Consider the following 25,463-nt stretch of genomic DNA (forward strand, 5'->3'; position numbering starts at 1 on the left):
ACTGTCATGTTTCACCATCCTTTACACTGCAGCTCTCCATGTGTGTACTGTGACCTCACCTACGGTCATGTCTCACCATGCTTTACCCTGCAGCTCTCCTTGTTTGTACTGTGACCTCACCTCCCGTCATGTCTCACCATGCTTTACCCTGCTGCTCTCCATGTGTGTACTGTGGCCCCACCTACCGTCATGTCTCACCATGCTTTATATTGCAGCTCTTCCAGTGTGTACTGTGGCCCCACCTACTGTCATGTCTCACCATGCTTTACCCTGCAGCTCTCCCTGTGTGTACTGTGGCCCCACCTACTGTCTTTTCTCACCATGCTTTACCCTCCAGCTCTCCTTGTGTGTTCTGTGGCCCCAACTACCATCATGTCTCACCATGCTTTACCCTGCAGTTCTCCTTGTGTGTACTGTGGCCCCACCTACCGTCATGTCTCACCATGCTTTACCCTGCAGCTCTCCATGTGTGTACTGTACCCCCACCTACTGTCATGTCTCACCATGCTTTACCCTGCAGCTCTTCATGTGTGTACTGTGCCCCCACCTACCGTCATGCCTCACCATGCTTTACCCTGCAGCTCTCCTTGTGTGTACTGTGCCCCACCTACTGTCATGTCTCACCATGCTTTACCCTGCAGCTCTACTTCTGTGTACTGTGCCCCCACCTACTGTCATGTCTCACCATGCTTTACAGTGCAGCTCTCCTTGTGTGTACTGTGCCCCCACCTACTGTCATGTCTCACCATGCTTTACAGTGCAGCTCTCCCTGTGTGTACTGTGGCCCCACCTACTGTCTTTTCTCACCATGCTTTACCCTGCAGCTGTCCTTGTGTGTCCTGTGACCCCACCTACCGTCATGCCTCACCATGCTTTACCCTGCAGCTCTCCTTCTGTGTACTGTGGCCCCACCTACCGTCATGTCTCACCATGCTTTACCCTGAAGCTCTCAATGTGTGTACTGTGGCCCCCACCTACCGTCATGTCTCACCATGCTTTACCCTGCAGCTCTCCATGTGTGTACTTCGGTCCCACCTACTGACATGTCTCACCATGATTTACACTGCAGCTCTCCATGTTTGTACTGTGGCCTCCACCTACCGTCATGTCTCACCATGCTTTACACTGCAGCTCTCCCTGTGTCTACTGTGACCTCACCTACCTTCATGTCTCACCATGCTTTACGCTGCAGCTCTCCATGTGTGTACTGTGACCTCACCTACCGTCATGTCTCACCATGCTTTACCCTGCAGCTCTCTATGTGTGTATTGTGGCCACCCCACCGTCATGTCTCACCATGCTTTACCCTGCAGCTCTCCATGTGTGTACTGTGACCTCACCTACTGTCATGTCTCACCTTGCTTTACACTGCAGCTCTCCATGTGTGTACTGTGACCTCACCTACCATCATGTCTCACCATGCTTTACCCTGCAGCTCTCCATGTGTGTACTGTGACCTCACCTACCTTCATGTCTCACCATGCTTTACCCTGCAGCTCTCCATGTGTGTACTGTGACCTCACCTACCGTCATGTCTCACCTTGCTTTACACTGCAGCTCTCCATGTGTGTACTGTGACCTCACCTACCGTCATGTCTTACCATGCTTTACACTGCAGCTCTCCCTCTGTTTGCTGTGGCCCCTCCTACTGTCATGTTTCACCATCCTTTACACTGCAGCTCTCCATGTGTGTACTGTGACCTCACCTACCGTCATGTCTCACCATGCTTTACCCTGCAGCTCTCCTTGTTTGTACTGTGACCTCACCTACCGTCATGTCTCACCATGCTTTACCCTGCTGCTCTGCATGTGTGTACTGTGACCCCACCTACCGTCATGTCTCACCATGCTTTACATTGCAGCTCTTCCAGTGTGTATTGTGGCCCCACCTACCGTCATGTCTCACCATGCTTTACCCTGCAGCTCTCCCTGTGTGTACTGTGGCCCCAACCTACTGTCTTTTCTCACCATGCTTTACCCTCCAGCTCTCCTTGTGTGTTCTGTGGCCCCACCTACCGTCATGTCTCACCATGCTTTACCCTGCAGCTCTCCTTGTGTGTACTGTGACACCACCTACTGTCATGTCTCACCATGCGTTACACTGCAGCTCTCCCTGTGTGTACTGTGGCCCCACCTACTGTCTTTTCTCACCATGCTTTACCCTCCAGCTCTCCTTGTGTGTTCTGTGGCCCCACCTACCATCATGTCTCACCATGCTTTACCCTGCCGCTCTCCTTGTGTGTACTGTGACCCCACCTACCGTCATGTCTCACCATGCTTTACCCTGCAGCTCTTCCAGTGTGTACTGTGGCCCCACCTACTGTCATGTCTCACCATGCTTTACCCTGCAGCTCTCCATGTGTGTACTGTGACCTCACCTACCGTCATGTCTCACCTTGCTTTACACTGCAGCTCTCCATGTGTGTACTGTGACCTCACCTACCGTCATGTCTCACCATGCTTTACCCTGCAGCTCTCCATGTGTGTACTGTGACCTCACCTACCTTCATGTCTAACCAGGCTTTACACTGCAGCTCTCCATGTGTGTACTGTGGCCCCACCTACCGTCATGTCTCACCATGCTTTACACTGCAGCTCTCCCTGTGTGTACTGTGGCCCCACCTACTGTCTTTTCTCACCATGCTTTACCCTCCAGCTTTCCTTGTGTGTTCTGTGGCCCCACCTACCGTCATGTCTCACCATGCTTTACACTGCAACTCTCCCTGTGTGTTCTGTGGCCCCCCCTACCGTCATGTCTCACCATGCTTTACAGTGCAGCTCTCCCTGTGTGTAATTTGACCCCACCTACCGTCATGTCTCACCATGCTTTACCCTCCAGCTCTCATTGTGTGTACTGTGGCCCCACCTACCGTCATGTCTCACCATGCTTTACCATGCAGCTCTCCCTGTGTGTACTGTGGTCCCCACCTACCGTCATGTCTCACCATGCTTTACCCTGCAGCTCTCTTTGTGTGTACTGTGGCTCCACCTACCGTCATGCCAGAATTGGTGCATCTAGTAGATGTGCCTTTTCTTTGCAGCTGCAAGCTGCTATTTTTAGGCTGGGGGTCAATACCCATGGCCCCTTACCAGCCTGAGAATACCAGCCCCCAGCTGTGAGTTTTGCCTGTCTCACCATACTGTACCCTGCAGCTCTCCCTGTGTGTACTGTGGCCCCACCTACCGTCATGTCTCACCATGCTTTACCCTGCAGCTCTCCCTGTGTGTACTGTGGCCCCACCTACCGTCATGTCTCACCATGCTTTACCCTGCAGCTCTCCATGTGTGTACTGTGGCCCCACCTACCGTCATGTCTCACCATGCTTTACCCTGCAGCTCTCCATGTGTGTACTGTGACCCCACCTACCATCATGTCTCACCATGCTTTACCCTGCAGCTCTCCATGTGTGTTCTGTGACCCCACCTACCGTCATGTCTCACCATACTTTACCCTGCAGCTCTCCCTGTGTGTACTGTGGTCCCCACCTACTCTCATGTCTCACCATGCTTTACCCTGCAGCTCTCCCTGTGTGTACTGTGGCCCCCCTACCGTCATGTCTCACCATGCTTTACACTGCAGCTCTCCCTGTGTGTACTGTGGCCCCACCTACTGTCTTTTCTCACCATGCTTTACCCTCCAGCTCTCCTTGTGTGTTCTGTGGCCCCACCTACCGTCATGTCTCACCATGCTTTACCCTGCAGCTCTCCTTGTGTGTACTGTGGCCCCACCTACCGTCATGTCTCACCATGCTTTACCCTGCAGCTCTCCCTGTGTATACTGTGGCCCCACCTACCGTCATATCTCACCATGCTTTACCCTGCAGCTCTCCCTGTTTGTATTGTGGCCTCCCCTACCGTCATGTCTCACCATGCTTTACCCTGCAGTTCTCCCTGTGTACTGTGGCCCCACCTACCGTCATGTCTCACCATGCTTTACCCTGCAGCTCTCCATGTGTGTACTGTGACCTCACCTACCGTCATGTCTCACCTTGCTTTACACTGCAGCTCTCCATGTGTGTACTGTGACCTCACCTACCGTCATGTCTCACCATGCTTTACCCTGCAGCTCTCCATGTGTGTACTGTGACCTCACCTACCTTCATGTCTAACCATGCTTTACCCTGCAGCTCTCCTTGTTTGTACTGTGGCCCCCCTACCGTCATGTCTCACCATGCTTTACACTGCAGCTCTCCCTGTGTGTACTGTGGCCCCACCTACTGTCTTTTCTCACCATGCTTTACCCTCCAGCTCTCCTTGTGTGTTCTGTGGCCCCACCTACCGTCATGTCTCACCATGCTTTACACTGCAACTCTCCCTGTGTGTACTGAGGCCCCACCTACTGTCTTTTCTCACCATGCTTTACCCTCCAGCTCTCCTTGTGTGTTCTGTGGCCCCACCTACCGTCATGTCTCACCATGCTTTACAGTGCAGCTCTCCCTGTGTGTACTGTGACCCCACCTACCGTCATGTCTCACCATGCTTTACACTGCAGCTCTCCCTGTGTGTACTGTGGCCCCACCTACTGTCTTTTCTCACCATGCTTTACCCTCCAGCTCTCCTTGTGTGTTCTGTGGCCCCACCTACCGTCATGTCTCACCATGCTTTACACTGCAACTCTCCCTGTGTGTACTGAGGCCCCACCTACTGTCTTTTCTCACCATGCTTTACCCTCCAGCTCTCCTTGTGTGTTCTGTGGCCCCACCTACCGTCATGTCTCACCATGCTTTACAGTGCAGCTCTCCCTGTGTGTACTGTGACCCCACCTACCGTCATGTCTCACCATGCTTTACCATGCAGCTCTCCCTGTGTGTACTGTGACCCCACCTACCGTCATGTCTCACCATGCTTTACCCTGGAGCTCTCCCTGTGTATACTGTGACCCCACCTACCGTCATGTCTCACCATGCTTTACCCTGGAGCTCTCCCTGTGTATACTGTGGCCCCACCTACCGTCATATCTCACCATGCTTTACCCTGCAGCTCTCCCTGTTTGTACTGTGGCCTCACCTACCGTCATATCTCACCATGCTTTACCCTGCAGCTCTCCATGTGTGCACTGTGACCCCACCTACCATCATGTCTCACCATGCTTTACACTGCAGCTTTCCCTGTGTGTACTGTGGCCCCACCTACTGTCATGTCTCACCATGCTTTACCCTGCAGCTCTCCTTGTGTGTACTGTGGCCCCACCTACCGTCATGTCTCACCATGCTTTACCCTGCAGCTCTCCCTGTGTATACTGTGGCCCCACCTACCGTCATATCTCACCATGCTTTACCCTGCAGCTCTCCCTGTGTGTACTGTGGCCCCACCTACCGTCATGTCTCACCATACTTTACCCTGCAGCTCTCCATGTGTGTACTGTGGCCCCACCTACCGTCATGTCTCACCATGCTTTACCCTACAGCTCTCCATGTGTGTACTGTGACCCCACCTACCATCATGTCTCACCATGCTTTACCCTGCAGCTCTCCATGTGTGTTCTGTGACCCCACCTACCGTCATGTCTCACCATGCTTTACCCTGCAGCTCTCCATGAGTGTACTGTGACCCCACCTACCGTCATGTCTCACCATGCTTTACCCTGCAGCTCTCCCTGTGTGTACTGTGGTCCCCACCTACCGTCATGTCTCACCATGCTTTACCCTGCAGCTCTCCCTGTGTGTACTGTGGCCCCACCTACCGTCATGTCTCACTGTGCTTTACCCTGCAGCTCTCTTTGTGTGTACTGTGGCTCCACCTACCGTCATGCCAGAATTGGTGCATCTAGTAGATGTGCCTTTTCTTTGCAGCTGCAAGCTGCTATTTTTAGGCTGGGGGTCAATACCCATGGCCCCTTACCAGCCTGAGAATACCAGCCCCCAGCTGTGAGTTTTGCCTGTCTGGTTATCAATAATACAGGGGAACTCACGCAGGTTTTTTTTTCATTATTTACTTACAGCGCAGGAGCGGATGATGAATACTTCCATCTTCTCCTGCTCTCACTGCTATTAGTGGCAGCAGGTGTCGGATGATGGGAACTGTAGTCCCATCCGCTGACACCAGTGACCAGAGGAAAACTTTATACCTCCGATCACACCTGAGCGCTCTTTTGACCGCCTGGGAACTGCGGCTCTCTGACCGGCGGGGATGATTTAATCGCCGATTAGAAGCAGTGTTTGCCACTGTTGTGAATTCTGCTTTTGGGCTCCCTCCGGTGGTTGTAGGTGGTAATGCAGTTGTCTCTGGGCTGCAGCCCTGATCATGTGTTTCTGCTGATTGCAGTTCTGACTGGGGTATTTAGGTTAGTAGGATTCATTAGTCCTTGCCAGTTGTCTATTGTTTTTGGAGGTTTTGTCCTTGCCTGGTTCCTCTGCCTTGCTGCCAAATCTGCAAAGATAAGTGCCTGGTTTTCTTGGCACACATGCCGTGTGCTTATGATTTAGTGCTATTCAGTGTTTTTTTGTCCAGCTTAGATTGTATCAGTAATTTCTCAGTCTTGTTGGATTCTCAGGAGTTGCATATATACATTCCATGTCTTTAGTTAGATTGTGGAACTTTTTGTATTTTCTGCTGTGGATATTTTTAGAGTTTTAATACTGACCGCTTAGTATTCTGTTCTATCTTTCCCTGTTTAGCTAGAGTGGCCTCTTTTGCTGGAATCTGTTTTCTGCCTGTGTGTGTCTTTCCTCTCCTATTCTCAGTCAATATTTGTGGGGGGCTGCCTATCCTTTGGGGTTCTGCTCTGAGGCAAGTTAGTATTTCTATCTATAGGGGTATTTAGTCCTCCGGCTGTGTCGAGGTGTCTAGGGTTTGTTAGGCACACCCCACGGCTACTTCTAGTTGCGGTGTTAAGTTCAGGGTTTGCGGTCAGTACAGATTTCACTTCTCCTGAGAGAGTCTCATGCGGCTCCAAAGTCACCGGTTCATAACAGCCACTCTGCCCTGCACATGACAGCGCGACAAACACCCAGTGTTGCGGCAGCCGAACTGGAACAGTAACACCATGTTCAGTGTCCATGCCGAACAGTAGGTTCGGTTTCGCCCATCTCTATCCTCGGCTACTGCTTCTGGCCGTGCAGGAGCCGAGGATGAAACGTCCTCCTCTGTATGTGGCCGCGTGTCATAGGTTCGCCATCTCTGCTCTATATAATATAGTGCACCCCCCATAGGCAGAATCTATAGTATAATGCACCCCCCATAGGCAGACTCTATAGTATAATGCACCCCCATAGGCAGACTGTAAAGTATAATGCACCCCCCGTAGGCAGACTCTATAGTATAATGCACCCCCATAGGCAGACTGTAAAGTATAATGCACCCCCCATAGGCAGAATCTATAGTATAATGCACCCCCCATAGGCAGCCTCTATAGTATAATGCACCCCCATAGGCAGAATCTATAGTATAATGCGCCCCCCATAGGCAGACTCTAAATAGTATAATGCATCCCCTATAGGCAGACTCTGTATAGTATAATGCACCCCCATAGGCAGACTCTATAGTATAATGCACTCCCCATAGGCAGAATCTGTAGTATGGTGCATCCCCCATAGGCAGACTCTATATAGTATAATGCACCCCCCATAGGCAGACTATAGTATAATGCACTCCCCATAGGCAGAATCTATAGTATAATGCACCCCCCCATAGGCAGACTTTATATAGTATAATGCACTCCCCATAGGCAGACTATAGTATAATTCACTCCCCATAGGCAGAATCTACAGTATAATGCACCCCCCATAGGCAGACTATATAGTATAATGTACCCCCTATAGGCAGACTCTATATAGTATAATGCACCCCCCCATAGGCAGACTCTATAGTATAATGCATTCCCCATAGGCAGAATCAATAGTATAATGCACCCCTCATAGGCAGACTCTATATAGTATAATGCACCCCCCATAGGATGCCTCTATAGTATAATGCACTCCCCATAGGCAGAATCCATAGTATAATGCACCCCCCGGCAGACTATATAGTATAATGCGCCCCCCATAGCCAGACTCTGTAGTATAATGCACTCCCCATAGGCAGAATCCATAGTATAATGCACCCCCCCCCCCCCCCCCCCGGCAGATTATATAGTATAATGCGCCCCCCATAGGCAGACTCTATAGTATAATGGACGGCCCATAAGCAACTACTATATAGTTTAATGGACAGCTGGCACCAGGTAATGATGCTATTGCGCCAGCTGTCAGTGTCTGCGTGTGACGTCAGGCGCTGAGAGGGAGCGTGACACTCCCACCCCCATCAGTGCGGTCAACTGTATCGGCATCTAGCCAATAGAGTTGAGCTTGCGATTATTATCAGGGGGTGACCCAGTGCATGATGTCCCTCCTGCTCAGGGGCCCCATAGCGGTCTGGTGGCAGAGCAGAAAGATGGACTCTCCCTGTTCTGCTGCAGAATGCAACTGTATGGGCGCTCTGTGCATGCCGATACAGTTACAGCAGTGTAGATCCGGGTTGGCCCCCTCAGAGCATGGGGCCCAGAGCGACCGCCCCCTCTGCCCCACTCCTGGGTAGCAACTCTACTGAAGAGAAGCATAGTCACATGAAGTATTTATTATTATTATTATAGCGCCATTTATTCCATGGCGCTTTACATGTGAGGAGGGGTATACATAATAAAAACAAGTACAATAATCTTGAACAATACAAGTCACAGCTGGTACAGGAGGAGAGAGGACCCTGTCCGCGAAGGCTCACAATCTACAAGGGATGGGTGAGAATACAGTAGGTGAGGATAGAGCTGGTCATGCAGTGGTTTGGTGGATTGGTGGTTACTGCAGGTTGTAGGCTTGTTGGAAGAGGTGGGTCTTCAGGTTCTTTTTGAAGGTTTCGATGGTAGGCGAGAGTCTGATGTGTTGTGGTAGAGGGTTCCAGAGTAGGGGTGATGAGCGAGAGAAATCTTGTATGCGAATGTGGGAAGAGGAGATAAGGAGTAGAGAAGGAGATCTTGTGAGGATCGGAGGTTGCGTGTAGGTAAGTACCGGGAGACGAAGTCACAGATGTATGGAGGAGACAAGTTGTGGATGGCTTTGCACGTCATCGTTAGGGTTTTGTACTGGAGTCTCTGGGTAATGGGGAGCCAGTGAAGGGATTGACAGAGGGGAGAGGCCGGGGAATAGCAAGGGGACAGGTGGATTAGTCGGGCAGCTGAGTTTAGAATAGATTGGAGGGGTGCGAGAGTGTTCGAGGGGAGGCCACAGAGCAGGAGGTTGCAGTAGTCAAGGCGAGAGATGATGAGGGCATGGACTAGGGTTTTTGCAAATTCTTGGTTGAGGAATGTACGGATTCATGAAATGTTTTTGAGTTGAAGTCGGCAGGAAGTGGAAAGGGCTTGGATATGTGGTTTGAAGGAGAGATCAGTGTCAAGAATTACCCTGAGGCAGCGAGCTTGTGGGACTGGGGAGAGTGGGCAGCCATGTACTGTAATGGATAGGTTCGTTGGGGGGGTCACGTGAGATGGGGGAAAGATGATGAATTCTGTTTTATCCATGTTAAGTTTTAGAAATCTAGTGGAGAAGAAAGATGAAATAGCGGACAGACATTGAGGGATTCTGGTTAGTAGGGTGGTGATATCTGGTCCAGAGATGTAGATCTGTGTGTCATCAGCATAGAGGTGATACTGAAAGCCGTGAGATTCTATGAGCTGTCCCAGGCCAAAGGTGTTAATGGAGAAGAGCAGGGGCCCTAGGACTGAACCTTGTGGGACTCCGACAGATAGGGGGCGAGGTGAGGAGGTGGTGTGTGAGTGGGAGACGCTGAATGTCCGGTCTGTTAGGTATGATGAGATCCAGGATAGGGCCAAGTCTGTGATGCCAAGGGATGAGAGGGTCTGTAATAATAGGGAATGGTCCACTGTGTCAAAGGCAGCCGACAGGTCGAGGAGGAGGACAGAGTAGTGTCGCTTGCTCTTGGCGGTTAATAGGTCATTGGTGACCTTAGGGCATTTTCAGTGGAGTGGTGTGACCGGAAGCCAGATTGTAAGTGGTCAAAGAGGGAGCAAGAAGAGAGATGGGAGGACAGTTCAAGGTAGACGTGTTGTTCCAGTAGTTTTGAGGCATAGGGGAGAAGTGATATAGAGCGATAGCTAGATACAGAGGATGGGTCAAGAGAGGGCTTTTCGAGGATAGGTGTGATGGAGGCATGTTTAAAGCTTGAGGGGAAAACACCAGTTGATAGTGACAGGTTGAAAAGATGGGTTAGGGTTGGGATGAAGACTGTGGTGAGGTTTGGGATGAAGTGGGAAGGGATCGGGTCAAGTGCACAGGTGGTGAGATGCGATCTTGAGAGTAGAGTGGAGAGTCGATCTTCTGTAAAGGTGGAGAAGTCGACTAAAACTGTCTCTGATGTTCTCAATCTTCTGCTTGAAAAATGAGGCAAAGTCTTCAGCAGAGATAAGTGGGGAGGGAGGAGGTGCTGGGGGACGTAGGAGAGAGTTGAAGGTGTTGAATAACTGTTTAGGGTTGTGAGACAGGGAGGATATGAGAGATGAGAAGTAGGTTTGTTTTGCTGTGGCGAGTGTGGTCTTGAAAGTATATCCCTCTACTCCTCCTTGGTCAGGCCTCATCTTGAATACTGGGTCCAGTTCTGGGCACCACATTGTAGAAAAGACATTGAAAAACTGGAGCAAGTTCAGAGAAGAGCGACCAGAATGGTGACCGGTCTGCAAACCATGTCCTCTGAGGAACGGTTACAGGATTTGGGATTGTTTAGTTAGCAAAAAGACTGAGAGGAGACTTAATAGCTGTCTATAAATATCTGAAGGGCTGTCACAGTGTAGAAGGATCATCATTATTCTCATCTACACATGGAAACAGGAGAAGCAATGGGATGAAACTGAATGGGAGAAGATAAAGATTAGATATTAGAAAAATCTCTTTGACAGTGAGGGTGATCAATGAGTGGAACAGGCGGCCATGAGAGGTGGTGAGTTCTCCTCCAATGGAAGTCTTCAAACAAAGGCTGGATAGACATTTATCTGGGATGATTTAGTGATTCCTGCATTGAACATCATTGGACACTATAACCCTCGAGATCCCGTCCAACTCTAACATTCTAGGATTTTGTAATTCAGCTGCAGTGTAAAGAATGGCGGAGAAAACCGCAGTCTGAGCCTTTGAGACAGCAGATCAGACTCTGGGGCACGGTCCAGCTGAGCTGGAGTCCCTGATCTCTGTTGTGTTCTGATGGAGTGTACCTGCAGTGTAAAGCAGGTGGATAGAGGAGCATTGTGAGCCTTTGATGAGGACAGGAGGGGGTTCAGAGGATCATGGGGGTAAGGGAATAATGTTATTTCTATATCGCTGACATATCTCACAGCGCTGTACAATAAGTGAGGACATGTACAGGCAATAGAGGTCACACAGATCACCAATTGCAGGAGGAGCGAGGGGTCCTGCTGCTCACAAGAACTTACAGTCCAAAAGGGTATGTGCCCACCGTCAGGACTAGCAGCGTTTTGGATGCAGCACACTTGCTCTGTGTTCAAAACTCTACATTGTGCAGTACAAGCACAGTGGATGGGATTTATAGAATTCTGTTTGGAGCTGCGTAACCTCGTCCACCACATGGGATTACGATCTGCAGCTTGTCAATTTCCACAATAGAAATGTATTAGATGTGATAAATCCGAATTGTAAAGTGAATACATGCAGATTTTCCTGCATGATTAGAATGCAGCGTTTTGGATGCAGCAAAACATACACTGCATCCAAAGTGGTGCTACTTCCCTGATCGTGTGAACATAGCCTTACAGATATCTGGACGGGTAGGGTGGTAAACAGATGAGGAGGAGATGTAGGGCGGTGCAGCACTGTGGAGAGGACGGGTAGGGCGGTAGACAGATGAGGAGGAGATGTAGGGCGGTGCAGCACTGTGGAGAGAACAGGTAGGGTGGTAGACAGATGAGGAGGAGATGTAGGGCGGTGCAGCACTGTGGAGAGGACGGGTAGGGTGGTAGACAGATGAGGAGGAGATGTAGGGCGGTGCAGCACTGTGGAGAGGACGGGTAAGGTGGTAGACAGATGAGGAGGAGATGTAGGGCGGTGCAGCACTGTGGAGAGGACGGGTAGGTGGTTGACAGAGATAAGGAGATGTAGGGCGGTGCAGCACTGTGGAGAGGACGGGTAAGGTGGTAGACAGATGAGGAGGAGATGTAGGGTGGAGCAGCACTGTGGAGAGGACGGGTAGGTGGTTGACAGAGATAAGGAGATGTAGGGCGGTGCAGCACTGTGGAGAGGACAGGTAGGTGGTAGACATAGATGAGGGGTAGATGTAGGGCGGTGCAGCACTGTGGAGAGGACTAGTAGGGTGATAGACAGATGAGGAGGACATGTAGAGCGGTGCAGCACTGTGGAGAGGACGGGTAAGGTGGTAGACAGATGAGGAGATGTAAGGTGGTGTAGCACTGTGGAGAGGACGTATAGGGTGGTACATAGAGATGTAGAGGAGATGTAGGGCAGTGCAGCACTCTGGAGAGGACAGATAGGTGGTAGACAGAGATGAGGAGGAGATGTAGGGCAGTGCAGCACTCTGGAGAGGATGGGTAGGGTGGAAGACAGATGAGAAGGAGATGTAGGGCGGTGCAGCACTGTGGAGAGGACGTATAGGGTGGTACATAGAGATGTAGAGGAGATGTAGGGTGGTGCAGCACTGTGGAGAGGAAGGATAAGGTGGTCGATAGAGATGAGGAGGAGATGTAGGGTGGTGCAGCACTCTGCAGAGGATGTGAATGCAGTGTGTGCCAGGGTCCAGGGACGTTGTCTGTGTCGTTCGTTCTCCGTGTAGCCGGTCTGTCTTCATCCAGGGCGCTCTGGAATGTATTATTATAATGTGACGATGCTGAGTCCGGACCGTAGAGAGGAGATTGTCCATAGATTTCTAGAATGGTAGAGTTGGAAGGGACCTCCTGGGTCATCTGGTCCAACTTAATGCTCAATGCAGGATCCTCTAAATCATCCCAGACAGATGTCTGTCCAGCCTCTGTTTGAAGACTTCCATTGGAGGAGAACTCACCACCTCTCGTGGCCGCCTGTTCTACTCATTGATCATCCTCACTGTCAAATATTTTTTTCTAATATCTAATCTGTGTCTCCTCCCATTCAGTTTCATCCCATTGCTTCTAGTCTTTCCTTGTGCCAATGAGAATAAAGATGATCCTTCTACACTGTGACAGCCCTTCAGATATTTATAGACGGCTATTAAGTCTCCTCTCAGTCTTCTTTTTTGCAGCTAAACATTCCCAGATCCTGTAACCGTTCCCCATAGGACATGGTTTGCAGACCAATCACCATTCTGGTCTCTCTTTGAACTTGCTCCAGTTTGTTGATGTCTTTTTTAAAATGTGCCCAAAACTGGACCCAGTGTCCAGGTGAGGTCTGACCGAGGAGGAGCAGAGGGCAATAATGACTTCACGTGATCTGGACCGCATGCTTCTGTTACTACAGCCCAGAATTGTATTTGCCCTTTTTGCTGCTTCATCAGTGCTGGGTATTAATGGCTGGATCTCTTGTGTGCGATCAGTGGGGCGTCCTGAGCAGGCGGCAGTCACTGACCGAGGAGGAGAGACGGTTGTGCTCGGAGAGGGGAGTCCGCACCGTCGTAGACTGCGCAGAGCTGGGAGAGGAGCAGGTCCAGCACATTCCCGTCCTCATGTAGGAGAGTCAGTGACTGAGAAAGGCGAGAGAGAAGCTTGGAGACCGAAGATGAGCGGCCGATGGGGAGTGAGAGTATCATCGATGGGGAGTGAGAATATCGCAGGACTGGAAGTGACGGGTCAGGTATCAAAGTGATCCAGGAACCAAGGGGAGAAGCCAGGACACTGCTGTGTCCTGCTGGAGTGTAGCTTCAGTGTAAAGCATGGAGGAGAAGCTTCTGATGAGACCAGAGGGGAGTCAGACTCTGGGTGCAGTGCGCTGTGCTGGGGTCACTGATCACTGCTGTGTCCTGCTGGAGTGTAGCTTCAGTGTAAAGCATGGAGGAGAAGCTTCTGATGAGACCAGAGGGGAGTCAGACTCGGGGTGCAGTGCGCTGTGCTGGGGTCACTGATCAGTTCCTCTTGATCATCAGCTTTTCTTATTGGCTGCCCACAGTCATGTGACTGAGCTGCGTTCTGTCCTTACGTCTCCCCTGTTGCTGTGACCGGCCGCTTCGTTCACCTCCATCTTATCTCTTGCAGCTTAACCTGCCGCCATGTTTGGCTCGTCCAGGGGAGGCGTCCGCGGGGGCCAGGACCAGTTCAACTGGGATGATGTGAAGACGGACAAACAGCGGGAGAACTATCTGGGTAATGAGGGGTCACTGGGGGGAGGTGCAGAGAGGAGTTCATCCAGGGCCCCCTGCTGCAGTGCGGTGACATCATTATAATGGCGACCGTCTTTACAGGGAACTCGCTGATGGCGCCGGTTGGTCGCTGGCAGAAGGGTCGGGACCTGACATGGTACGCCAAGAATAAGATGTCCGGAGAGGCGCCGAGCCGAGAGCAGGAGCTGGCAGCAGTGAGGCAGGCGGAAGAAGAAGCCATGCTGGCTGCACTGTGAGTCTCCTCGTGGGCAGGGCTAGCCATGTGCATGGGCGGAGCCTGGACCACTGCCTGCTTCTTCATTCTGGTGATTCAGGGGTCACATTACATGGCAGATGTCCTGCACCTCATGTCTACACTTTATATTTATTGAGAACAACCTACTCCTAAAACGCAGTCATAAGTCCGGATAAGTACAAATGAAAGAAAATCTTTATTAATTACAACAGGTAAAACACAGCAGACAAGGAGGTTCTCCGCGCCATAGTCAACACATACAAAAAGGTCATGAGTGGGTGGGTACATTTATATAAATACCAACAACATAGGTGGAGACCGTATATAATGCATATCAATGGGTCAGTACAACATCATTCGCAACAATAAGAACAAATAAATCCAATATACATACCGGTCGCTGTGAGGGCACAAGTGTGCAGCCACCCCACACCCGTCCACCCCGACGCGCGTTTCGGCGAATGCCTATCTCAAGGAGTGTGCTGACGTAATCCCGGGTCAGATATATATATAAAAAAGGCCGGAAATAATTGCACATACCCTCCACAACGTCATAATCCGTGATCGGCGATGCGCATGGTCGCACAACACCGGAAATACAGGGGCCCATGTAGTCCAGGGGCGGTAGCACCGCGAAAACTGGAAATGACATATGGAGGGCACGGCGCGGTCAGCATAAAACATCTAGGCATGCGCAAATCGTTCTGCGCAGCCATCTTAGTGAAGACCATGCACAGATTAAACCGCGCGGCCATCATATTAGAGACCATATCTGAATGGTATGTATGTATATAGGACAGCGGCCATTTTGGTGGAGACAATCTAATGATTCCGCATAGCAAATTTGCAGCATTAGGAGGTCACATTCACTGAACAGAAAAGCTATTTACCTCCAGAACCTCCTAACAGGCCAAGTTACATGTAACATAGGAGCCTTCTTTGATGTCACCTTCACAATTCTTGCATCCATTGAACTTGTGAGTTTTGGAGAGTTTCTGCTTGTATTTTTTCCCTCCCAGAGCTGCTGTTTTGATGTGAACGGCCTCCCACCCTCATAGATCTTTTGCTTGATGATCCTCCAAAGGTTCTCTATAGGGTTGAGGTCAGGGGAAGATGGTGGCCACACCATGAGTTTCTCCTTTTATGCCCATAGCAGCCAATGACTCAGAGGTTTTCTTTGCAGCATGAGATGGGGCATTGTCAGCATGAAGATGATTTTGTTCCTGAAGGCACGTTTCTGCTTTTTATACCATGGAGGAAAGTTGTCAGTCAGAAACTCTATATACTTTGCAGAGGTCATTTTCACACCTTCAGGAACCTTAAAGGGCCCCACCAGCTGTTTCTCCATGACTCCGGCCCAAAACATGACTCCTCCACCTCCTTGCTGACGTTGCAGCCTTGTTGGGACATGGTGGCCATCCACCAACCATCCACTACTCCATCCATTTGGACCATCCAGGGTTGATCAACACTTATCAGTAAACAAGACTGTTTGGAAATTAGTCTTCATGTATGTGTGGGCCCAATACAACCATTTCTGCTTGTGAACACTGTTTAGGGGTGGCCGAATAGTAGGTTTATGCACCACAGCAAGCCTTTGAAGGATCCTACACCTTGAGGTTCGAGGGACTTCAGAGGCACCAGCAGCTTCACATATCTGTTTGCTGCTTTGTAATGGCTTTTTAGCAGCTGCTCTCTTAATCCGATGAACTTACCTGGCAGAAACCTTCCTCATTATGCCTTTATCTGCACAAACACATCTGTGCTCAGAATCAGCCACAAATCTCTTAACAGTATGATGATCACGCTTAAATTTTCAAGAAACATCTAATGTTTTCATCCCTTGTCCAAGGCATTGCACTATTTGATGCTTTTCAGCAGCAGAGAGATCCTTTTTATTTCCCATGTTACTTGAAAACTGTGACCTGTTTAATAATGTGGAACATCATTTTTAAGTAGTTTTCCTTTAATTAGAATCACCTGGAAAACCAATTCTCACATGTGTTTAAAGGTGCCGTTACACTAAGCAACTTACCAGCGATCGCGACCAGCGACGTGATCGCTGGTAAGTTGCTGTGTGGTCGCTGGGGAGCTGTCACACAGACAGCTCTCTCCAGCGACCAAGCGACTTCGGCATTGCTGAAACTGTCTTCAGCGATGCCGAAGTCCCCATGTAAAAAAAACAAAAAAAAAAAACACTCTACATATGCACCTTCTGTCGTCCTTCATGTCCCTCGGCGCTTGCCGCACTGACTGTGTCTCAGCGCCGGCCGGCCGTAACAGCGGTGCCCAGCGGTGAACCGCTGTTACTGCAGGTTCACCGCTGGGCTCTGCTTTACGGCCGGACGGCGCTGAGACAGTCAGTACGGCAAGCGCCGAGGGACGTGACGGACAACAGACGGTGAGTATGTAGTGTTTTTTTTTTTACTTTTACCATGGTATCCATGGTAAATATCGGGTTACTAAGCGCGGCCCTGCGCTTAGTAACCCGATGTTTACCATGGATACCAGTGAAGACATCGTTGGATCGGCGTCACACACGGCGATCCAGCGGTGTCAGCGGGAGAGTTGCGACGAAAGAAAGTTCGTCCACTCTCCCTGCAACCAGCGATATCCCAGCAGGATCCAGATCGCTGCTGCGTGCCAAACATAGCGATATCGCTATGCAGGATGCTGCAACGTCACGGATCGCTGGCGATATCGCTGCAACCTCGCCTAGTGTGACGGTACCTTAAGATTGATTTCAGTGATACATTGAGCCCCGAGACACAATACCATCCACGAGTTTATTTGAAAAACAAAACAATTAAATCTTTATCACACTTAAATCCAATTTGCATAATAATTTGGAACACAGTGTATATATATATACATATATGTCTATACACATGCACACGTATACATACATAGACATACACATCCCCCATCCATTAACGCACAATATCCATGCTTAAAACTCTGCCCAGGCATTTCAGGGATTTTCATGGATGCAATGCGGCACTTCTGAGGGTCAGGGGGATAGATGCCTTGAAGATTAACCCCTTTCTGCCAGCTGACGGAATAGTACGTCAGCTGGCAGAACCACCGCTTTGATGTAGGACTCCGGCGGTGAGCCCACCTCAAAGCTGCGACATGTCAGCTGTTTTGTACAGCTGACATGTGCGCGCAATGAGCGCGAGCGGAATCGCGATCCGCCCGCGCCCATTAACTAGTTAAATGCCGCCGTCAAGCGCTGACAGCGGCATTTAACTAGCGCTCCCGGCCACGCTGCCGGAAGTGCTCGCATCGCTGACCCCCGTCACATGATTGGGGGTCAGTGGTGCATTGCCATAACAACCAGAGGTCTCCTTGAGACCTCTATGGTTGTTGATGGCTGATTGTTTTGAGCGCCACCCTGTGGTCGGCGTTCAAAATACACCTGCATTTCTGCTACATAGAGGTGATCTGTGCTTCACCTCTATGTAGCAGAGCCGATCGTGTAGTGCATGCTCCTATGGAGGCTATTGAAGCATGCCAAAATAAAAAATAAAAAAAGTGTTTAAAAATCTAAAAAAAATTAAAAATATATAAAAGTTTATATCACCCCCCTTATGCCTTAATCAAAATAAAACAATTAAAAAAAATGAAACCTACACATATTTGGTATCGCCGCGTTCAGAATCGCCCGATCGATCAATAAAAACAAAGGATTAACCTGATCGCTAAACAGCGTAGCGAGGAAAAAATTCAAAACGCCAAAATTACGTTTTTTTGGTCACCGCGACATTGGATTAAAATGCAATAACGGGCGATCAAAAGATCGTCTCTGCACCAAAATGCTATCATCAAAAACGCCAGCTCGGCACGCAAAAAATAAGCCCTCACCTAACCCCAGATTACGAAAATTGGAGACGCTACGGGTATCGGAAAATGGCGCAATTTTTTTTATTTTTGGCAAATTTTGGAATTTTTTTTCACCACTTAGATAAAAGAGAACCTAGACATGTTAGGTGTCTATGAACTCGTACTGACCTGGAGAATCATAATGGCAGGTCAGTTTTAGCATTTAGTGAACCTAGCAAAAAAGCCAAACAAAAAACGTGTGAGATTGCACTTTTTTTGCAATTTCTTCGCACTTGGATTTTTTTTTCCTGTTTTCTGTTACACGACATGGTAGAACCAATGATGTCGTTCAAAAGTACAACTCGTCCCGCAAAGAATAAGCCCTCACATGGCCAAATTGACGGAAAATAAAAAAGTTATGGCTCTGGGAAGGAGGGGAGTGAAAAACGAAAACAGCTCTGGGGGTGGAGGGGTTAATATTAGGGGTGGTCAATTGTCCAAGAGGCTTGGGAGACTTGACACGCAGTGGATATGGCGCCTTCACACTCTTCAGCCTGATGGCTTGAAGGAACATCCATCTTTGGCTCCATATCTGGAGTCCACTGTTCTCTGGACAGACTTGCGCATGCTTTTGATTTGATTTGATTTTCATGGGTTTTAATCTTTTTTTAGTCCTATTGTTTGTGGCACGTGAAGGTGGGCGATTTGTCTGGTGAAAATTCTGAGAAGACACAGCTGCTGTGGACTATGGTCAAGTTCCACAGAAGATGATACTGTTCTCAATAGGAGGATACACAAGTTGTGTGCGATTCCTCCGGACTATGTGCATTGTGCTGTATGCCATATCTGCCTCTCCGGGGATGTGCAGCTATATATCTGTAGGTCTATGTCGGCATATGGGATTCTACATTGCTATATGTGATGACGTATGGTGGATATGTGACCTGGGCTCCCCGTTCTTTGGTCTGTGGGTATTGTGCGTTATTGTGGGGGATGTGTATGTCTGTGTATGTATATGTGTGCATGTGTATAGACATAGATGTATAGATATATGCGTATATGTGGCTGTGTATATGTTCTCATCACTGATTATACCTGTAACTATGTGTATACTTGTGATATCCGCTGCCATGTGGGTAGTTGTTTGCCCCTCTCGTACATTATTTCTAGGGTTACATCTCTGTATAATCGCGGTGTATGGGCTGTGTGGTATCGCATTATCAGTAATCTGGGATCTGTGGGATCTTTGTGATGTCCCCTTAGACAGAGGTTGCTATAGATTGTTTTGGGCCTACCTCTGAGCGTGTCACCGGCTGTATTAGGCCTGAGTCTCTAGATCAGTTGGGTCATGTTCGGGCCTATCTGGGCGCGGTGTCAGTGAGGCGAGCCATATTTATTCTTCTGTTAGGATTCTGCATGGATACTTTACAACATCTCATTATATTTTGCACTTACGCCCCTTGTTAGATGTTCGTGTGGTATGCTATGCGGAATCATTAGATTGTCTCCACCAAAATGGCCGCTGTCCTATATACATACATACCATTCAGATATGGTCTCTAATATGATGGCCGCGCGGTTTAATCTGTGCATGGTCTTCACTAAGATGGCTGCGAAGAACGATCTGTGCATGCCTAGATGTTTTATGCTGACCGCGCCGTGCCCTCCATATGTCATTTCCGGTTTTCGCGGTGCTGCCACCCCTGGACTACATGGGCCCCTGTATTTCCGGTGTTGTGCGACCATGCGCATCGCCGATCACGGATTATGACGTTGTGGAAGGTATGTGCAATTATTTCCGGCCTTTTTTATATATATATCTGACTCGGGATTACGTCTGCACACTCCTTGAGATAGGCATTCGCCGAAACGCGCGTCGGGGTGGACGGGTGTGGGGTGGCTGCACACTTGTGCCTTCACAGCGACCGGTATGTATATCGGATTTATTTGTTCTTATTATTGAGAATCCTGTTGTATCACAGAAACAAAAAATGTAAGTGCCCAGAAAAACAAATTAATTCACCGACTAAAGCACTAAATGAACAAATAACTCCAATACACAATAAAACGTAACATTTACTAATATTAAAGATAAAAATTATAACACGACCTAAAAAAGACTACTGTTTGGCTGAAAAAAGATACAAGGTGCACTCAGTCCCTAATACGTAGGCTGTCTGTGCCCTACCTTGCTGCGGAGGTTGGCACCCTATGAGACCTGCGCAATGGCGCCCCCGCTCAACGTAGGCTAGCCCTGACTCACCCTAAAGTGTAGAATGGGACAGACAAACAGACAGACAAATAGACTTCACCAATAAAGCACATAGAAATGATGCGCACGTGTGCACTTCTAGATCAGCAGTAACGCACACTCAGCACATGATTGCACATATCCCCATCTAGCCTATAGCCTTCCTGTGGGATTTCCTCTGTACCTAAATTCGCTCTGCCTGCTTGCGGGGGTTGGCACCCTAAAAATCCTGCGCAGTTGGCTTCCAAGCGATTTATCTTCTTACCCTTCATTCAGATAAGTGATATTTTTCTAGTACGTCTCCTGATGAACCGACCTCGGAGAAACGCGTCGAGATGAGCGTACTGAGATGAACATATTTCTATGTAATATATTGGGGATTTACACATTTTTTGTGTTTTCTAATTAACACGTTGTTGGCTAGGTGCTATGGTTCATTCTTATACTTATTAGTCTCTGTACGCTCTGCCTGTTTATTACAACTTTTTTGCAATTTGTCAGTGGTTACTATCTGGCAGCGTTAGGGCATATCAGGGCCAGACGACGAGAGCGGGGGCGCCAACTGCGCAGGATTTTTAGGGTGCCAACCCCCGCAAGCAGGCAGAGCGAATTTAGGTACAGAGGAAATCCCACAGGAAGGCTATAGGCTAGATGGGGATATGTGCAATCATGTGCTGAGTGTGCGTTACTGCTGATCTATAAGTGCACACGTGCGCATCATTTCTATGTGCTTTATTGGTTAAGTCTATTTGTCTGTCTGTCTATCCCATTCTACACTTTAGGGTGAGTCAGGGCTAGCCTACGTTGAGCGGGGGCGCCATTGCGCAGGTCTCATAGGGTGCCAACCCCCGCAGCAAGGTAGGGCACAGACAGCCTACGTATTAGGGACTGAGTGCACCTTGTATCTTTTTTCAGCCAAACAGTAGTCTTTTTTAGGTCGTGTTATAATTTTTATCTTTAATATTAGTAAATGTTACGTTTTATTGTGTATTGGAGTTATTTGTTCATTTAGTGCTTTAGTCGGTGAGAATGATGTTGTACTGATCCATTGATATGCATTATATACGGTCTCCACCTATGTTGGTGGTATTTATATAAATGTACCCACTCCTGTCCTTTTTGTATGTGTTGACTATGGCACGGAGAACCTCCTTATCTGCTCCAGACCTAGCGTGTCTCACAGCTGAGGGTCTGCCACAGTGGTGTCCAGCGTGGGCTGATACATTGTAACAAACCCTCAGCCGTACCAGGTCAGACCTTTAGCCCAAATGTCTCCACACACCAACGGCAATCAGAGCCGTGTACACGGGATCACTGATGGCGATCAGAGCCGTGTACACGGGATCACTGACATTGTTCAGAGCCGTGTACACGGGATCAGTGACCACTCTGTTCTCTCTCTTCCAGAGGTTACAAGACGGTGAAGCGACAACCCAAAGGGCTCAGCAAAGAGGTGAGACCCCAAAATATGTCCCCCCTCCCCATACCAAAACTACTGTGCCCATCATCACAGCCCCGATCACTACTGCTCCCATCATCACAGCCCCGATCACTACTGCTCCCAGCATCACAGCCCCGATCACTACTGCTCCCATCATCACAACCCCGATCACTACTGCTCCCATCATCACAACCCCGATCACTACTGCTCCCATCATCACAGCCCCGATACTACTCCCAGCATCACAGCCCCGATCACTACTGCTCCCAGCATCACAGCCCCGATCACTACTGCTCCCAACATCACAGCCTCGATCACTACTGCTCCCATCATCACAACCCCGATCACTACTGCTCCCAGCATCACAGCCCCGATACTACTCCCAGCATCACAGCCCCAATCACTACTGCTCCCAACATCACAGCCTCGATCACTACTGCTCTCATCATCACAACCCCGATCACTACTGCTCCCATCATCACAGCCCCGATACTACTCCCAGCATCACAGCCCCAATCACTACTGCTCCCAACATCACAGCCTCGATCACTACTGCTCCCAACATCACAGCCCCGATCACCACTGCTCCCAGCATCACAGCCCCGATCACTACTACTCCCAGCATCACAGCCCCAATCACTACTGCTCCCAACATCACAGCCTCGATCACTACTGCTCCCAGCATCACAGCCCCGATCACTACTGTTCCCAGCATCACAGCCCCGATCACTACTACTCCCAGCATCACAGCCCCGATCACTACTACTCCCAGCATCACAGCCCCGATACTACTCTCAGCATCACAGCCCTGATCACTACTGCTCCCAACATCACAGCCCCGATCACTACTGCTCCCAGCATCACAGCCCCGATCACTACTGCTCCCAACATCACAGCCTCGATCACTACTACTCTCAGCATCACAGCCCCGATCACTACTGCTCCCAACATCACAGCCTCAATCACTACTGCTCCCAACATCACAGCCTCAATCACTACTGCTCCCTGCATCACAGCCCCGATCACTACTGCTCCCAACATCACAGCCTCAATCACTACTGCTCCCAACATCACAGCCTCAATCACTACTGCTCCCAACATCACAGCCTCAATCACTACTGCTCCCTGCATCACAGCCTCGATCACTACTGCTCCCATCATCACAGCCCCGATCACTGCTGCTCCCAGCATCACAGCCCCGATACTGCTCCCAGCATCACAGCGTCCATTCCTTACATCCTCTGTAGCACTGTGTACGTTGTGTGGCTGCACGTAGTTATTGGTTGGATCTTTCTATTGAGTTGATGTTCGGGATCCCAGTTACTGTCCCCCAATACTCCGTCATATGATGAATTATCTGCCCCAGTGCAGTGTGAGCTGCTTGGTGTAGGGGCCGTCGCCTCTGACTAATGGGGGCGCCCTCTGTCTGCAGGAAAGGTGATGCTTATTTCAGGGGTGAAGGTCGGGGGTCTGCATTCCGGCTTTGCACATTCCACCAGTTTTGTCGCTGACGAGAATCAAGGCCCAGACTCTCAAGCCCCTCCCCCGTCTCTGCCACACACGAGCCCCTCCCCGATCTCTGCCACACACGAGCCCCTCCCCCGTCTCTGCCACACACACGATCCCCCTCCCCGTCTCTGCCACACACGATCCCCCTCCCCCGTCTCTGCCACACACAAGCCCCTCCTCCGTCTCTGCCACACACGAGCCCCTCCTCCGTCTCTGCCACACACGAGCCCCCGGAGCCCCACACAGTCATAGCTGATGGTTCCTTCCTGTGTGATTAGGAATTTGCAGAGGCCTGTAAGCGGGAGGGATCGGAGCGGGATGAGCGTGGCGTGGACCGTGTGCTGGGCCTTGGGACCTCCAGGTGAGATGTCATGTAGTGGATTTCTGGGGGTACAGGGGCGCATATCATCATGCACTCACCGCCATGTTGTATTTGCCATGTTGTGATTGTCGCCTGCAGCGTCTCCGCCACCCGGGTGACCCTTTCTAAAGAAGATAAGGAGGCAGCAAAAATGGGTTTCTCCATCTTCACCGTAAGTGTGATGTGAGGGTTGGCGGCACGAGCCTGGTCATGTCTGGGGGCAGTGACCTGTACGGCTCCGTGGTGTGGGGGGCCTTTACTTTCTGTCTGCCACATGACTGGAAATGTCATTGTGGCTGTGATCGGTCCTGTTGGCTGACGTTTTGGTTTATCAATTCTATACGTTGGACATACAGCACGGTGTACGGTTATACAGATACAGAGGGGGTAATCACCCCGCGCTAACCTCTCCCTTCCATCTGTAGCATCAGAAAACCGCAGAGCGGGAGAACCTTCCAACCAAGAAACAGACAGCGGACAAAAGCCAAGATGAGACACCTGCGAGGTGATCTGGGTGGAGCAGGGCTACCATGATCACAGTGACTACATAATGATGGGTGCAGACCCCGTGACTGGAGTGACCCTTAAACTGTCTGGAAATTTCTGTGTTACAGATCAGAGGGCAGGAAAAAAGCCAAAAAGGAGAAAAAGAAGAAAAGGAAGAAAGAAAAGAAACTGAAAAAAGAAAAGTGTCGGTGGGCGGACTCTTCATCAGATGATGGAAATCATGAGAGGTGATATCAAATACAGAGAGCAGAATAGGCCAGCGCTGACCCCAAATATCAGATACAGAAAGGAAGAGCTGCCAATGCCGACCCCTGATAATAGATACAGAGAGGAGGAGAGGCCAGCGCTGACCCCCGATATCAGATACAGAGAGGAGGAGAGGCCAGTGCCGACCCCAGATATCGGATACCGAGAGGAGGAGAGGCCAGTGCCGACCCTCGATATCAGATACAGAGAGAAGAGGCCAGTGTCGACCCCAGATATCCGATACAAGGAGGGCTGTCATTGCAGCTGTTCTCCACTAGAGGGGGCTGTGATGGCAGAGCCGCTGATTTCCAATGTTAGTGTTATGAACCTCAGTCCTTTTAATATAAATGTCTTTTCCCCACATGAATCAATCCCCCTTGAAAAGAAAAGTCATGGCTTTTGTGAAAATGAAGCAAAAAGTAACTGGAAAGAAGGATTTCAAGCTGATGTTCTTGTGTTGAACCCATAGTACTATACAGGGGCCAGTAGTTTGGGGGCCACACTCATCCAAACCTGTCATCACTGACAATTACAAATTGTTTTGTTTAGAAAAGACGCCTCAGAGGAGATCTCATTTACAAGTATAATATATGTGTGGTCAGTGCAGAGGACGGCACAGGACTTATTCCATAAGCGACACGATAATAACTGATATAAATATGAGTTTCTCTTCATTTGAATGGGAAAAAGAGGCTATATCATATTAAGGTATTCAACTTACTAGAAATTCTAATAAAGCGGTCAATCTAAATGTAACCAAGATTATCAAGGACATACAAGTAGAATTGAATCA

At 49.6% G+C, this 25,463-nt stretch overlaps 1 protein-coding gene across 4 annotated transcripts in view; it reads left to right on the plus strand.

Moving 5' to 3' along the window:
* Nucleotides 1–25,463, plus strand: part of C6H1orf35 (chromosome 6 C1orf35 homolog) — a 94,282-nt gene that overhangs the window by 60,985 nt on the left and 7,834 nt on the right. For 3 of the 4 annotated variants that reach the window (XM_077267808.1, XM_077267805.1, XM_077267806.1), the window contains exons 2-8: nt 14,174–14,281; nt 14,380–14,530; nt 22,014–22,059; nt 23,835–23,917; nt 24,017–24,089; nt 24,343–24,422; nt 24,532–24,651. In XM_077267808.1, coding sequence (XP_077123923.1) covers nt 14,188–14,281; nt 14,380–14,530; nt 22,014–22,059; nt 23,835–23,917; nt 24,017–24,089; nt 24,343–24,422; nt 24,532–24,651 — 647 coding nt within the window. In that variant the 5' untranslated portion in view covers nt 14,174–14,187. Of the gene's footprint in view, nt 1–13,502; nt 13,776–14,173; nt 14,282–14,379; nt 14,531–22,013; nt 22,060–23,834; nt 23,918–24,016; nt 24,090–24,342; nt 24,423–24,531; nt 24,652–25,463 lie in introns of those variants that run through there. The other variant, XM_077267807.1, reaches the window with a different exon arrangement.

The sequence above is a fragment of the Ranitomeya variabilis genome, chromosome 6, assembly GCF_051348905.1.
Source record: "Ranitomeya variabilis isolate aRanVar5 chromosome 6, aRanVar5.hap1, whole genome shotgun sequence".
In the NCBI taxonomy this organism is placed as follows: domain Eukaryota; kingdom Metazoa; phylum Chordata; class Amphibia; order Anura; family Dendrobatidae; genus Ranitomeya; species Ranitomeya variabilis.